Source organism: Salvia splendens, chromosome 13 (assembly GCF_004379255.2).
Source record: "Salvia splendens isolate huo1 chromosome 13, SspV2, whole genome shotgun sequence".
NCBI classification, from domain to species: domain Eukaryota; kingdom Viridiplantae; phylum Streptophyta; class Magnoliopsida; order Lamiales; family Lamiaceae; genus Salvia; species Salvia splendens.
In genome coordinates this window covers 23,045,123-23,062,643 of record NC_056044.1, presented here as the reverse complement: position 1 = coordinate 23,062,643, position 17,521 = coordinate 23,045,123, and the positions used below count along the sequence as shown (strand labels likewise).

The following is a 17,521-nucleotide window of genomic DNA, read 5'->3' as shown; positions in this document are numbered from 1 at the left end:
ACATAGTCTACTGATCTTATACAACAACCCATAACTGTAAACTTCACATATGCGCAGTAATAATGCAATCAAAGAAGACACCCCGGTGAAAGAGAAGAGAGGCCAAGAAAATCTTTTACCAAAAGGTAACAATGTACATTACAGCAATGAAAACCATCCTAATAGAAACAGATAATATACATGTAGTCTACTGATTTTATAAGAACAGAATGAAGATAAAACTACCAATAAACCGAGCTACCTACTGTGAGTTGGAGTGGGATGTATGTTTGTATGAGAGTGTTGCTAGTTGATTTGTAAACTAACTGATTAAAGGTATTTATAGAGGAGGGAAACCAGCCTGCACTGCACACATGTAAACCATTACATATTCCCAAAAAAACAGAATGATTATTAAAACCTTTCACATATCTCCTTTAAAATATATATCAAATAATATTTTACTAAGTTTTTAATAAGTATAAAAGCATTTAAAAGAGTGTTAAATCTGCATTACCAATATTAGGGTTTAAATGAGCCGAATTAATAATAAGGAATATACATAAGTGCCAGATGTGTCTTGGAAAATGAATGAGACAGTAAAAGCTATTAAATGAATGGCCCATCTCACTTGCCCAATAAATGAGTTTGCTGATTCATATTTCTCTATTTAAACTAATCAAATTTTACAGGAATGCAAAAGGGATTCATTATAACCCTAAAAAGGGATTGAGCAGTCGCCAGCCACCCTCTCCAAGAGAAAAAGAGAGACAAAAATGTTACCATAGGCTGCTACCTACACAGACACTACAAAAGTTCAGAGAAGTGATTCTTCCATAACCAACTTTTCAAGTCTGCATCTGAATTTAGAACAAATCCAAAACGGTGCACACTAAAAGGTAACACATTTCATAACTAAAAAATAGTTTAAATCAAGTCCAATAACTATCTTCATACCCTTTTTATATTAGATTACATTCTTCTTCAGATTACTTATAATATCACTATCATATTACATTGCATAATATTCAGATTACTTGAATGAGAATCTGTTCAAGTCTACACAAACAAAATTGAAGGAAGAAGAAGAATTTCATTCAACAGGTAAGCAATAAAAATTGTTCAAAAATGTTTTGCATAGATTATTTGCATAACTTTTAATGATTAGTATTACATACCTTACTATGATCAGTGGATACTGATAATATTATTTGCATAACTTTTTTTATCATAACAATTATAAAACTTTTCAGACCATTATTACATAACTTTTTATAATCAGTGGATACTAACTATATTATTATTATTATTATTAAGAAAATGATATACAAATTATTGAAAATGTTGTATTAGTAACACAATTCCATACATCCTCAAAGTTTGCTTGGATTTTAACTAATTATATTTTTCATTTGCAGGAAGGGATTGCAAAGAAGTCAAAATGAGCATTGAAACGGCTTGAAAGAATGAAATACAGGATGTAATAGTAGTAAATAGTAATAGTAAATATTGTAATAGAATAGTATATAATAAGTAGGCCATCAAGATGGCAGATATAGACCTACCTCTACACAACTTTCCACAACATACTACGGTCAATATTCTGTACAGGATTTATTATATTAACACAAGATATATAACAAAAAACATAAAAATACAGACTGCTATGCTGCCCACTTTCCCGCCAAAAAGGGTACAAATGACATTTAAAAAAGTATCCCAAAAACTCTCACTTTAGATATTGATAGATTAATACATAAAAGTAGGACTCAGATTCCATTAACTTTTTCCACCTATTTTCCACTATATTTCTTAAAACTCGTGTCAAGTCAACCGATGTCAATTAATGGGGGACGAAGGGAGTAATTTTTTCAATATTCTGATTGATTTCAACACAGCTACATATAATGTCAATCATACACACGTACAGTATCAATAAAATTTAGTTGACATGTTCAAGTCATTGAGTTGTCATTATTATACAACGTTGATATAAAGAGAATCACAAAAATTGTCATGTATAGGAAATCACTAAAAGACCATTTTCAAATTAATTAATACAAAACAAATTTCCACGTGCCATCATTAGATACACTAGATCGTGCAATCATTAGATACACTAGATCATTTAGATCTAATAACTAAGAATTTATAGTACTTAGCAATTTGCGAAAAATACTAGTTAACAATTGATCACAATTCTTATAGAAGTACCCAACTAGAGTTGTCAAGGGGGTTGGGCCGGCCTAGCCCGGCCCAGGCCCGCTTATATTGACGTCCAGTCCAGCCCATTTCTGAGACGGGCTGGGCTGGGCTAGGCTTTTTCAAATTTTGCTAGGCCAGGGCTGGGCAAGGCTAGACTTTGTTTAAATGTTTTGTTTATGTATTTTAAATATGCTAAATATACCATATGCAAAAATAAAATATATAATATGTATTTATATTTCATTAACTAAATCTAAATTTAAATAATATGTTTAAGTTCATTTACTGACTTTGTATCAATATCATATTTTATGTTCTTTGTACTATTTAAAAGTAAGTATAACTAAAGGAAGAACCAATATTGTTAGTTTTGTTAATAGATGATGGCATATGAGTTGATGTTATATTTTCAAAACTACAAGTATATGAACTAACTATTCTTTAATTATTCATCAAATATTAAGGTTTGAATAACTTCATAACCATCTTTTTTACATCTTGGATGAAAAATATAAGAAAAAAATTAGATGTAGTCAAGATTGAATGTTGCAATCATGATTTGATTGGAAACTTGTGTTGATATTAGACTATTGTTTGAGTTCATTTGGAGACATCAAAAAAATTGGACGATACAGACAAAATTAACATGTCTTACACACAAAATGACATGCATAAATAAAGAAATATACTATTATTAGTGATTAATCACCTAATTACATTAAAAAACTAATTATAAAAAGTGGGTCTCTAATGTACCTGGTCCAGGGTCGGGCCTGGGTTGGGTTTCAGATGGTCCTGGGCATGGGCTGGGCCTGGGTTTACAAAATGGTCCAATTGAAGCTCATCTCAACTAATTGGCCCAGCCTAGCCTCGCTTTGTTTCACCGGTGGGCTGGGCCTGACCTGGCCCATACCTGGCCTAGGTTGAGCTGGGTCGGGCTGGCCCGACACAGTTGTCAACTCTATACCCAACCCTATCTGAGTCTAATTATTTTATCTCATTATGTATCTCATTATATATCTAGCTCGGCCTAGTTGACAATTCAATTCCCAACCCTATTTAAGTCTAATTATTTCATCTCATTATGTATCTCATTATATAATCCTATAGCTTGCCTAACTCTATTCAATCGTGAGTGACATGACAACCACATAGTTAAAGTACTACATCCGTCCCATAAAAATATGAATATTTGGAATGATGTGAGAATTTATGCACAATTAATAAAGTAAAAGAGAGATAGAGAGAAAAAGTAATTATAGTATTGTTAGTAGATAATGTGACTCACTTTATTAGAGAGAATGAGTTACCAAAAATAGAAAGATATATTTTTATGGAACATCTTAAAATGGAAAATGCCCTTATTTTTATGGGAGGAATGAAGTATGAAGTAAACTAAAAAATTGTTCATCCGTCAAAATAAATGTAAAATTAGCTTAAACTGTTTTGATTAATCCATTATATGCGTATTATTCTTCAAAGTAATTTGCGAATAATTAAATCGAAAGAATTAAGTAAGCGTGTCAAGTTAACGTCTTCATTTCTATCATCCTTACTGTGGTTTCCAAGAGAAAGCCAACGTTTATTCCATTACAAGCATTACAAGTTTTATACGTAGTATTTTTTGTGAAAAAATAGAATGGAAGCTGTAAACCAACCTTCTCCTTTGTTTAAAAATTTAATCTTACAACTTCCAACATGACTTATCATTCACAATCATAACGCATAAGCTACTACCACTAACAAACTTTCACCATAATATATACCTATTCACCTTATAAGTTGAAAATGAATTTACCTTTGTAAAAGCAAATTAGATAGAGACTAAAACAAGGCAATATCAGTAGGTAAAAACCAATCTAGAATGGATCCGCTTGAGTCACCAAAATGGGGCTCCGAACCATGCGCTTTCCATCCGCCCAAATAAGCGACCCGAAAACCACACCCGAATCGCCCACCGCCATATTCTTCCCATCAACCGTCACATTCACATAGTAGCCCAGCCTTGTGTTTATCTCCGAGAAAACAAGCTTCCTCGGCCTCACGCTCACCTCCACCCCCTTAGGCGGGTCCACCCTGACCCGGTACACCGCGTTCGCCTCCCCCACGTTCGTCACCATCCGAAAAAACATCTGGCTCGTCGATCTCCTCCCGCCTTTTGCAAAAACCGCCGCGATCGACGGATAGTTGAGATTCTCGGGCAGCGGCTTCCTCATCGGGCAATTCACCCGCGACCGCGTGATCACCTCTATCGTCTTCGGCCCGTACTGAATCGCGCAGAGGAAACTAACATAGTCGTCGTTGCTCAGATCGTAAACCAGCCCCGGATCCATGGCTAACTCCAGATTCAAGTGGCCTGCGCCGTAATCGTAGGGATTCGCTGCCTTTTTGCTCTCCTCGTTGATCATCGGATTCATTGAATTGTCCACCACGCTCGCCGTCGTCATCATTGCCGATCTGATCACCGCCGGGCTCCAATCAGGATGAGCCGATTTAAGCAGCGCCGCGGCGCCGCTCACGTGAGGGCAAGCCATGGAGGTTCCGGATAAGATGTTGAATTCTGCTTTCCGATAATCCGAATCCAGACCCGTCGGACCGACTGCATCGGTCCACGCAGCTAAGATGTTGACGCCAGGGGCTATCAGATCTGGTTTTAGGATCTGCGGATTCTGCCCGTTCGGTCCCCTGCCAGAGAATGACGCCACCACCGGCGCCGGCTTGGTTCCGACAACTGTGCCGCGGAATTTGATGGTTGCTTTTGCTTTAGGATTTGAAGCTAAATACGCCTTTATTCGAACTCCGTCGGAGAAGCCAACTGCGCAGGTTGGGATCAAATGAGCGTCTCCGACTAAACCCTCGCCGCCTGAAGCTCCGTTGGCGAGGATCATTCCGACGCCTCCAGCTTTTTTGACCACCAATCCTTTCGCGACTCGTGGACTGCTGCCGCGGTCACAGATTACGATTTTGCCCCTAACCAGATTAGGATCAAGAGAGTTTTCTAAACACAGAGAAGCAGAGAGTAAACCGAATTTTCCCGGATAAATGAGATGATACATTTTGCCTTTTAGCGGTTTTCCGGCGTAAAGCGACACGCCGGAGAAGTTTCTCCCATCCCTGAGAATCACATCCGCCGGGAAATTCCTATCAATCGTTCCAGCTCCGACAGTGGTGAGCCAGGGGGCGAGATTAGTCACCGACATTCCATTAGGCCCGTCGTTTCCGGCCGAGGAGGAGACGAAAATCCCTCTCGAAGCGGCGCCGTACGAGCCGATCGCGATTGGATCGAGGTAGTACGGCGAGGAGATGCCATCGCTGCCGCCGATTGAGATCGAAATGACGTCGACTCCATCGTTGGCGGCGGCGTCGAACGCAGCTAATATATCGGAATCGAAGCAGCCTGCATCCTTCCAGCACACTTTGTATATCGCCAATCGAGCTTTCGGCGCGACGCCTTTCGCTATGCCGGCGGCATACCCCTCCAAGCTAGCTCTGTAAACATATCTCCCCGCAGCGGTAGAAGCTGTGTGCGTGCCATGTCCGTCGGCGTCTCTCGGCGACTTAAACTCGATCGTCTCATTAATTCCGGAGACCGCAACGTCGCCGATTCGCACCGCCGCCTCATGACCTTTGACGAAAAACCTAGCTCCGATGATTTTTCTGTTGCAGTTACTCGCGCTGAATTTCACGCCTGTGTGACAAGTTCCTCTCCAGCGCCTCGGCACAGGACCGAGATTTCGGTCAGAGAAGCTGCGCCGCTCCGGCCAAATTCCGGTGTCGAAGACTCCGATTATGACGTCGGAGCCGTAGTCGGATTCCGACCACAGGCCGCGCTGGTTGTGCAGGCCGAGGAATTGAGGGGAGCGAGTGGTGTGGAGGTGGCGGCGGCGGTCTTCGAAGGCGGTGAGGAGGGAGGGGTGGCGACGGATGGCAGCGAGTGCGGATGGAGTGAGGACGGCGGAGAAGCCGTGGAAAACGGTGTCGTATGTGTGTAGGATGGCGGAGGGGTCGGTGAATTCGGCGGTGTACCAATGGAGATGAGTAGGGAAAATTGAGGGCTTGGATGAAGTGTCTACTCTGATTATGTAGGTTTTGGCTGTTCCATGATTATCAGCTGAGGATTGTGTGAGTGAGAATATTAACAGTAGGATTTGGAGAAGTCGAAGAACCATGGCTTGCTAGAGAGTGAAGAAGAATGATAAAGTTTTAGTGAGAGAAGATGAGTGATTATTAGCATCTGTGAATCAGTGATATAATGAATCATTTTTTTATGTCCAGTAATTAATCAATGCCGTTGCATGTTAATTAATGATTAAATACAAGGAAAGTGATTATTAGAGCATCTCCAATGACGGCATCAGCGTAGGCACGCAGATTTTTCGCGGACGCCGGTGCTGACGCCGAACCATTGTAGCCGGCGTAAGCGAAACCGGCGTTAAAATCGGCGCGCCTACGCCGATTCTTGGACTGACGCCGATTTTGACGCTGACTCTCACGGTGCCATTGTAGGCCCCGAATCGGCGTCAGAATTTTTTTTAAAATTTTCGAAACACTATATATACGCGCTTTGGACGTCATTTTCATTCGCACCACTTGTATTAGCGAGTACTCTCTCTATCTTAATTTTTGTATTTTTTTAAAATTAATGTACTTTTTTATAAATTATTGTACTTTTTTATAAATTTTAATATTATTATTCAATTTTCATGTATTTGTCTCGTAAATTAAATTCCGTATGTTGCTACGATTGTAAATTAAATTATATAATTGTTATTAGTGATGTGGATAGACTATGGGAGGGCTATGGGAAGACTATTGCATGTCCAGTTGCATGTCCAGATGATGTGGCAAGAGGATTTTAGTGCAGATGATATGGCAGTGGGAAGATTATGTGAGAGCTATTGCATGTCCAGAATCATTAAAGATGCTCTTAGTGAGATAATGTGGAGAGGATTTTTCATAGAGGAAGTCACATATTTTTCTGCGGAAATGGCGGGAAGCAATCTATAAAATCGATTATTTTTAGAGTATAACGAGATTAATTAATTTTAGAAAAGACAATTATTAATGGCCACGGGTCATTATTATATGTGTGCCTTTTTTTGTGTAAGCATGGTGCGTATTGGGATGTTTTACGAAATACACTTCATAAAAAAAGGGCAATATGTCATCTACTACTACTCATAGATTCTCTCAAAATTTTATCATGTTTGTACTTTATGGCTTATTTTAGTGTACAGTACACTTGCATTATGATATCATCATTTTTTATTTTTTGAGTGATATCATCACATATTAATTTATTGTAAATTGGTTAAACTTTAAAGAAAATTCGGACGATTGGAATAAGATTGTGTTTTAAAAGCTTTTCGTAAAAACAACCGAAATCAGTTAATATATAGTACTCCTAATTTAATAGTAACAGGTATTCAACGTTTTAGAAAGATAACATAATGCTATATCAATCCACTAAAAAGGTGAAAAAGCGTGGTCAAACAAATGCCGTTAGAGATGTTAATAGTAGATATACCTTTCTTAATAGGAGTACTATGGTCATGTTTGGTTGCCAAGATTTTGTCTGGGAAAATAATTTGATTCTTTAAATTTTAAATTCCTGTGTTTGTTTTCGTTTTTAATCAAACTGGGAAAGTAATCAAAATCCTGAAACAAGAAAAGTTAGTACAACTTTCCAGGATTCTAAATCCTAACTTTTCTTAGGTATTCTTTTTCCCAGTTTTGAGATTCTTACATATTTAATGCAATATAGTACAGTTTATTATTATTATTATTATTATTATTATTATTATTATTATTATTATTATCATTATTATTATTATTATTATTATTATTATTATCATCATCATCATCATCATAATCATCATTATTATTGTTATTATTTATTACAATGTTTTAAAAATAATTTAAAAGTATAAACCATACTTAATTTCAGGATAATAAATAACTATAATTCAAATTATCATAATTATAACTATATTATTAATATTTATTTTTATTTTTATTATCATAATAATAATAATAATTTATTAAATAATTAAATATAATTATAATTATATAATAATAATTCTAATTATTAATTTATAAATTAGTAATTAACAATAAAATTGTAGTGAAATTTTAAATTATAAAATTTATTCAATTAAAAATTAAGTAAATATAATGATAATAATAATAATAATAATAATAATCTTATTTATATTATATTATTATATATTATGATGTATAATCCATATTTAAACTATCCATCGTAATAATAAATAAAATAATATAATTATTATCATTTGTAACTAATAATTTATTAAATAATATGTATTATTATTTTTTATAAATAAAAAATGATAAGTATATTTTTAGTTTAGTGTTTAAATCAAATATATACTTTTAAATCTTGATATTTTCCAAACACGGGAAAGTAAAATTATTAGAAATCATATTCCCGAGATTCATTTTCTCAGGAATCATTTTCCTTGCCAACTTTACTTTCCCGTCAAACAAACATGGCCTATAAGTATTTGGAATTTCAAAATTATAGGCGTAGTAGGTTCGATGTTATATTCTCCTATTTCTTTCCTTATTTTTTCCTTTTTTTCCTTTTTTTGGGGGACTCATGGTTTATTTTATACAAAAGGTTTTTTAAGTTAAACTAGTTCTCCGCCTGTCTCATTAGAACTTAAAACTAGTACTCCATCTGTCTCATAAGAAATAAAACATTTTTCTTTTTTTATTATCTCATTAAAAATGAAATATTTCCTAAAATGGAAATAACCATATCTCTACTTTTTCATCTCTCTTATCTTTACTCTCTCTTCATTAACTCACAAAATAACATTATACAAAATCTCGTATCGATTCCCAAATGTTTCATATTTAATGGGACGGAGGGAGTATAGATGATATGTTTATCCACATTCCACTATTGAATAATAATAATGATGATAATAATAATAATAATAATAATAATAATAATAGTGAAATTGTATAATTATGATAATGAGATATTTTCCGTACAACATTAATAGTGTGAGCATTCACATTTTTAGATAAATCAGACAGATGATTTAGAATTTAATCGACTAATTATCCTTTTCTAATTAAAAGGCATGCGCATCTGAATATTGAGGGTGCATGGATGCATGAGCCAACTTATTAAGTGAAGGTTGGCATTTGCATGAGTCAACAACACATTTTAATCAGTGGTTACTCTTTATACACATAAATGGCAAAGTTGACCTAATCACCAAAATAAATTTATTTTTCAGAAATATAAAAATAAATTGGTATCCGTATTCCCTAATACAGAGTATATAAATTAGATTTGGGCCGTACTTCTTTAGGCCCACACCCATATTAAATAGGCTACCTTCACTAAGTTGGACAAGGCCCAGACATTCTCTGATCTCCACACCCTTAGCTAGTAAGCTTTCTTTTTCAGTAGCGAATATTGCATAGGATTAAGCGGACATTTTTCTCCTGTGTGAAATATGTTTGTTTTTGTAATACCAACAGACATACTTATTATGAGCTAATAAGCATAATTAGTGCAAACCTATGGCTATGTATATCCTGTTTGATCTTAATTGTATAGTAATTAACACCGTGTCGTCCTGTGTGAAACAAATCAAATTCAACTGACATCTGGTCCCGTCGTTCTGTTCATTTTTTATTTCATGCTAATTAATTATGTAGTACTCCTTTTTGAAGTTTAAGAGAATCCACGATGGAGGCGAGCGGACCGGCTAGCCGATCTCCAGCGCTCGCCGGTTCGCTCGCCGAACCATTGTAACCGGCGAGCGTACGCCGATTCGCGAGCGCTGGGCGATGCGCTGGCCGGTCCGCTCGCCGCCATTGCAGGCTCCGGACCGGTGAGCGATCGGCGAGCAAAATTTTCTTTTTTTCTTTTTTTCGAAACACTATATATACGCGCTTTGCACGTCATTTTCATTCGCACCACTTGTTTTAACGAGTACTCTCTCTATCTTAATTTCTGTACAAGATCAACAACGTGAAATGGAGAACGACAACGAAGGTACTCCAATGACGAGCGGGTCTCAAACTCTCCCGGTACCCGTGGAAGGTGTATGAGGTCCGATGCCCGGGTATTACAACATGTACCCGTGGTAGCAGATGATGCCCGGGATGGCAGCCGGGGGGAGATCGCCGGGGGGGTTACCGGCAATGCCGGGGTGGGCACCCGGTATGCAGATGATGCCGGGATGGGTGAGTGTTTGCGATGATCCTCTCACTTCGAACAATCAGAGGATCGTCCACATGTGGGCCAAAATAGCAGCAGCCTACAAGGCATTTTGCCCGGAGGGGAGGCCGCGCAACGGGGAGGAGTGCCGGAAGGCGTGGGACCGAATCAGGGCTGGGGTCTCCCGATTTTTGGGCTTGTACGCCAACGCCCTCCGCATGCAGAGCAGTGGCCAAACGGAGGATGACTGCAGGAGGATAGCGGAGAAAGCCTTCCCCCAGCCCGGGTTGTATAAGGAGTTCACCTACTAGAACTGCTATGAGGTGCTGAACGACTCCGAGAAGTTCCGGGCAGGTGTCGACGCTGGCTGGCCGAAGAAGCAACGACTGAACTCTGAACTATACCGGTGATTACAACGGCATCAGCGGTGGTTCCCACGACCTCCCCGAGGGTGCTCAGAAGCTCTCGTCCCCTCCATCGTTCGTTCGCCGAACTCGCCCGGTTGGTCAAAGGCGGGAGCAATGGGAGGCGAGGGGGCGTCGGGGGGTCCCAGGAGGTCCAATCGGCATCCCCCCTTGGCCAGTCGACAGAGGATCTCAAATTCTTCGCGCGTCAACAAACGCGTGCTCAGATGGTCAAGATCTTAGCCGATTGGAAGGCGGCAGAGGACCCCGAGGAAAAGAGCTTTCTTCACGCATTGCTCGTGAGCATGTGTGACGATTTGAAGACTGGGGGGCACGGGGGGGTACCGGCGGCGACGGTGGCGACGGGGGCGACGGAGACGAGGAGTGAGGCGGAGGTCGGTTTTTTTTAAATAATGTAATTTTTTTTAATTAATGTATTTTTTAATGTACTTTTTTTAAATTAATGTATTTTTTAATGTACTTTTTTTAATTTAAATAATATTATTGAATTTTTGCGTATCTGTGTCGTAAATTTAATTCCGTATTTTGTGTGATTGTCAATTATTTGTTTTATATAATTAGGAGTGATGTAGTTAGACTATTGCTGAGCTATTTACTTGTCCTGATGATGTGTCAGGAGGATTTTTAGTGCTGATGATGTGGCAGGAGAAGTTTGTTGCTCGGCTATGGCTGGGCTATTGTTGGGCGAAAGCCATTGTGGATGCTCTAAGTTTATTTTGCCTCTGGTTTAATTAAATTTTAATTGTATTTAAATAATCAAATGGTGTTACATCTTGGAAATGTTGATCACTAATGAAATCCTCAAATCACCCAATTGGTGAACAAATCAGTGCGTCGTGCTAGCATTTTATATTGTTTTCTTACTGCCAAAATGCAATACTATTAGAATCTGAGGTGATGATGAACATTGTAACTCTTTAATTGCAGATCTAGATCCGTCCAGTTGGGCAACATATGCAACAATATTCATATGACAAATAATTTTTAGTTCATAAAGAGGTAGTGGACAATACTCCGAAAATGATACTTCCGCCCTCTCAACGCAGTTGAGTCATAATTTTTTTCAGATAGTCCCAAGTTAATTGAATCATTTTTCTTTTTTAGCTAAAAACTTTTTCTCTTTTCTACTTATCCTCTATTTAAGTCTCATATTTTATTTGTGGCACCTTCTAAATAGTGTTACAGCTATTGCTATTCCTTTGAAAGGAAGTCATAAAAGATGGTCCATAGCACCAAAAACGAACGAGGCTAAATTTATTGACAAAATTCTCTATATTGGTGGGGAAAATATAAAGTGCAAGGAACAATGTCATTTTCAAATCCACCACAAATTGAATAAATGGATTACATTAGATTAGATCAAATCAGATTAGGAGCTAACAAATCTCAATTATTTTGACACCGACCCTACCCATCGTAATTAACAATGATCTTGATGCTCAAAGCTTGATTACACCTTTATATAGGAGAATACCTTTTTTATCTCTCTCTTGCAAAAAAGTGGGCTTTTTTACCAATTAACACTATATATTGTGTGAATTATGTGTGTTTTATAATAGAGTAAAAACCAAATTAGTTCTGAACATATGAATATTTCACGATTTTGGTCATAAACTTTATCTTTTGGATTTTTTGGTCATGTACATTTCACATCGGATCACAATTGGTCATGAACTAACTGTTCCGTTAAAAACTAACGGTCAACAGGTTTAATCCCGATTTTGACCAAATTAGACTTTCAATTCTGATTTTTTACTCCCCAATTAATTCCCTAATTATTTTTCATTTATCCCATCATTTATCCCACACATTCTTCCCCCTCATTCAGATCTCTCTCGCTATTTTTACTCTTTATGCACATTTATATTTCCATTTTTAACTTGTATTTATTGAAACCACATTCCAGCTGTAATAAGATTCTCGATTTAAAAAAAAACACCACTTTGCTCCCATTGAAAAACATTTTGTTTATAGGCAGATGGAAAAGGAAAGTTTTCTAGAAAATTTCTTGAAACCTCTAATTCAATTGACCCACCAATGAATGAGTTGTGCTTTAATTCTTCAATTTATTGGAAGAGATAATAAAATTGGTCAAGTCACTGCATGCCAAGTTGATCAAGCTGTTGGTCAAGCCACTCCATGCCAAGTTGATCAAGCTGGAAGAGATAACAAAGTTGGTCAAGCCACTGCACGCCAAGTTGATCAAGCTGTTAGTCAAGACGCTGCATGCCAAGTTGATCAAGCTGTCGATCAAGCCGCTGCATGGCGAGTTGATTAAGCTGTTGCTTGCAATGCTGAGATTACGCGTGATAAACAAGTCATCAACTCCAGACGAGCCAAGGCGACAGAAAAGATAAAAGAGACGACAAAGGCTGTTGCACCAAAAGAACCAATCCGAGAGCTCACACGAGCTACAGATGTGATTGAGCCAAGCATGCCAGCTAAGGTGGAGGACCACCATTGTACTTGGAGAGACGTGTTGCTCAATGGAATGAAGAAGAGAGAGATTTTGCAGAGTTAGTTAAAGTAGACTAGTACAATGTTTAGAGTTTGTTAAAGTAGATTAGTACAATGTCCTAGAGTGAAGAATATATGTATTGTAACTTGTTACATTCAGTGCAATGAAAAATGCTGATTTGAGAGCTCTCTCCAAACATAACTCTAGCATGTGTATCTTCGTAGCTTCTGCAGCTTCTTTTCACAATTATGTGGTTGATTCCGTATCTGGACTGATTGATATTTCTATTTCCCCAAAAAAAAGAGTAAAATCAAAGTGTGATTGATGAGGAGGATGATGTCGGGCCTGAAATGAGGAGGACGATGTCGGGCCATCTAGGCGGGGAAGAATCGGGCCGGGCTGGGGAGGTCTCGATCCAGCACCCCTGTGCCGATGTGGCGAACAAGCGCCGCCATTGAGACTCCCAAGTATTCGCAGAGCGGGAGATCGGCCCGGCCCCTGTCGGCCCGACGGTTGGCTGCGACGCTGTGGGAGATGAACGAGATGCCGTCGCCGAAGATGAGGGAGAGTGATTTAGAGGTGAGAAAGCGTCCCCGAAAATAATTAGGAAGTAAAAAATCAGAATTAAAAGTCTAATTTGGTCAAAATCGTGATTAAACTCGTTGACTGTTAGTTTTTAACGGAACAGTTAGTCCATGACCAATTGTGATCCAATTTGAAATGTACAGGATCAAAAAATCCTAAAGATAAAGTTTATGACCAAAATCGTAAAATGATGATATGTTCAGGACCAATTTTGGCCTTTACTCTTTTTAAAATTTCATTAATACAATATGCATTAATAAGTTAGGATATAAAATATAAATACAATATACACTATAGGATATTTTATACGCCGACGCTAAATTGTCATGTTATGATATGACATATCATGAGCGATTGTTAATTTGACGCAGATATAGTATGAAATGAACGAGCTTTTAAATATCACAATCAAGAGGACTGTTAACGATATAACAAAACGCAGATGTATTATTGGAGTGGGTTTGTGATAATATGGAAACTGTAAATACTATACAAACTCTAAACTACGATTTTGACCGTTAGAAAATGTCAACAGATGAAAAAATAATATGAATAAAAAATGTCAACACAGTATCACCACAACTTCAACTCAACATCAACCGTTGACATTGTGTTGACATTTTTTGTTACTATTATTTGATCATCTGTTGACATTTTTTAATAGTCAATATCATAGTTTGAAATTTATACAATATTTAGAGTTTGCATTTGATCACATCATATTCCATTGGAATAGTATTTATATAAATTTTTACCACCTTATTTAATCCGCTCTAACTTCAAATAATTGAGTTTAGGTTAATCATAATTCATACGTTAACATATAACTGAATTACACACCCCTACTCTAATTTGGAATTAGACCATTAATGAAAATTGCCAACCCAATACTCCTCCACATAATTATACTCCCTCCGTCCGCCATTAGGAGTCCCCTCCGTCCGCCATTAGGAGTCTCGGTCACTTTTGCGTTTTCGTTTTATAAGAGCATCAGCAATGGCGCAGAATTCCCGGCAGAATTCCCTGCAGAATTCCTAAAAACACCTCCTGTCACGTCACACGTCATAAGGACTTTCCACTGCACAGTGGCGGACATCCCCCAAGAACTTCCCGAAAAACTTCCCACAATTTAAAAAAATTTAATGCAATAAACGGGAATTCCGCGCGGACGTCCGTGGGAGTCAACGCAATGGCGGACGTCCGCACGCCCGTCGCGACGGAATTCCGCGGAACTGCGGTGTCCTCGGCGGAATTCCGTATCCGTGCATACCATGCACAATGGCGGACGTTCGCCGCGAAATTCCGACACGCCGGTCAGAATTCCGCCGGGACGGGCGCCATTGCTGATGCTCTAAAAATGATAATAAATAATTAAAGTGGAGATATAGTAAAGTAAGAGATAGAATAATGTTAAAAGACTCTAGTCAACATTATTCTCTCTCTTACATTATCATTTCTCCACTTTAATTATTTATTATCGTTTTTTATAAAATGGGTACGCAAAAGTAAAAGGGACTCTTAATGGCAGATGGATGGAGTATAAAAAAGGTAATTCTATTCTATTAAAAAGGTAATTCTGTAATGGGGCCATGCTATTTCGTGGAGGAAATGGAAAAGAAGATTGCTTAAAGTTGTTTGCGTGAAGGCGTAAACTGCTTTTTAACTGCAAATTAAAAAGAAAAAAGAAAAAAAAAAGAAAAAAAGTTGCATAAGAAAAGAAAAGTAGGGAAAGTGGGCCAATTTTTACAATACATTATTTACCCAAACAAGTGTCTATTAAATAATTATAGTAGATGAACTATTGAGTAAGGACAAAAATGAAAGTAGCAAACAGGGAAGATTAAAAAAAGGTGCTTAGCTGTTAAACTCTGCACAATAGTGATTGTTAAGCAAAAATAATTAGTCGCTAAAGGAGTAACACTAACAATGCAGTTAGCACCACATGCTGTAAAAGGGTGAGGGATGGGACACAATAACAAGAAGAAAGCATAGGTTCTAACTAAGTGGTGATTATTTAATTAATTGGATTATTATTTGATTAAAGATAATTATGAAAATGATGGAGCGATAACACTATTTGACTCGCTCCTTAATGATATCGAATCCCATCTCAGTTGGATCGGTGGCTTGCAATTCATAATGGATTCCATCTAATGCTCTCCTCAGTCCATCTTTTGATGTTGCGTACAATATTTTTGCTCTTATTCTCGATGCTGTTGGGGCCCTGCATTTTAATACCAAAAGAAAAATATATTGATATTCTTTTCACATTTGAGTGACATTGATTAAAGCAAATAAATGTTACTCCTATTTTATGATGATAGTTTTAATCTATAGTCAATTATGTCAACCTAGGCATATATTGATTCTACCATCTATAATTAAATCAGATGCATAATTAGAATCAATTGGTTGTTGTATATATTTATTTTTACTCATCAAAGATTATCAAATTGAGCTATTTTATTTTAGAATACCAATTAATCTCATATTTCAATGAAAGGAGGGGTAGAATTGTAAATTAGCTCTGGCACGCCGACGTGCTGAACAAACAGAATTTCAGAAATTGAATGAGGAATGAAAGTGAAATTGAGGAGTAGATGGAGAGTAATTACCAGGCGATGAAGAAGATCTTGCTCTTACGGCAGTTGTCAACGGTGACGAAGTCGAAATCGAAGACGGCGTAGCGGCAGTCGTCGTTTGGCAAGGCGGCGGCCATCTCATCGTAGCCCTCGCCGGCGGCGCCGACCTTATCCACCGTGAGGCGCTTGGAGCCTTCGTCTATCTTAAACACTATGTACCTGGAAACCTTCTTCCACTTCATCTCCATGAACGAATTTTTGCACTCATCCGTCACTCGCATCCCCATCGTCGCCTGCAAAATACACCATTTCCTAATCCATTACTATTATTCCAAAAATCTAGAGATGAGAGATATAATTATTTAGCTGTGTTGTTTACCATCTTGAAAGCCATCGCCATGGTGGTGGGTGGAAATTGGGGCTCCACTCAGCTATGCTGTTAGATAAGATCGGAGACGAGAAATTGTGAATGGTTGAATTTTTGAGGGAAACGTGTTTATATATAATGCGTTATTCAGTATTTGCCCCTCACTTTTTCTCATAATTACAAATCAGGACTTCATCAGAATCATTATAATAATTCAGCCTCGATTCGCGACGTAAATATTCAATGAATTTGATTTATATATTCAATGAATTGTTTAACGGATTAATGTCAACTACTACTAGTCAAAGTATAAAATTTGGGTTTCGTAACCTTAGAAAAAGTATTTATTTTTTTTAACTATTTAAAAAAACAAGAGAAACATATTCTCATTCAACGAGTCACCACCGTTTACAAATGAGATAATCATATCTTTGTTGGGACCAAAATCAATGTACAAGCACATGACATCGAAGGAAAGGTCTGAAAATGTATTTAAATAGCGATTTGCAGTAATATCAATATTAGAAAACATGATATTGAATGTGTACATGAAACCTTTAATTTTTGCTAATTTTCGAGTCTACCTCACGTTAATGTTGTTTCTGGTTTATATATTCCACAGTTGTTTTCTTCTTTTCTTGTTTTTTTTTTTATAATTTCTGTTAACACCTGATATCTATATTTTTTTAGTGTAAACAATTATATCACCTTCAA

At 37.4% G+C, this 17,521-nt stretch overlaps 2 protein-coding genes across 2 annotated transcripts; both read right to left on the bottom strand.

The window, feature by feature from the left end:
* Positions 1–3,849: 3,849 nt before the first annotated feature.
* Positions 3,850–6,486, bottom strand: LOC121763081 (subtilisin-like protease SBT1.6). Its single transcript, XM_042159143.1, has one exon. It carries the CDS (start codon positions 6,351–6,353, stop codon positions 4,044–4,046), a length of 2,310 nt encoding a protein of 769 aa, XP_042015077.1. The 5' UTR covers positions 6,354–6,486; the 3' UTR covers positions 3,850–4,043.
* A 9,212-nt stretch (positions 6,487–15,698) lies between these two features.
* On the bottom strand, positions 15,699–16,971 carry LOC121762959 (actin-depolymerizing factor 5-like). The gene is made up of 3 exons (XM_042158986.1): positions 16,820–16,971; positions 16,474–16,733; positions 15,699–16,082 (listed from the first exon to the last, which is right to left on the bottom strand). Exons 1-3 carry the CDS (start codon positions 16,838–16,840, stop codon positions 15,932–15,934), a joined length of 432 nt encoding a protein of 143 aa, XP_042014920.1. The 5' UTR covers positions 16,841–16,971; the 3' UTR covers positions 15,699–15,931.
* Positions 16,972–17,521: the final 550 nt, after the last annotated feature.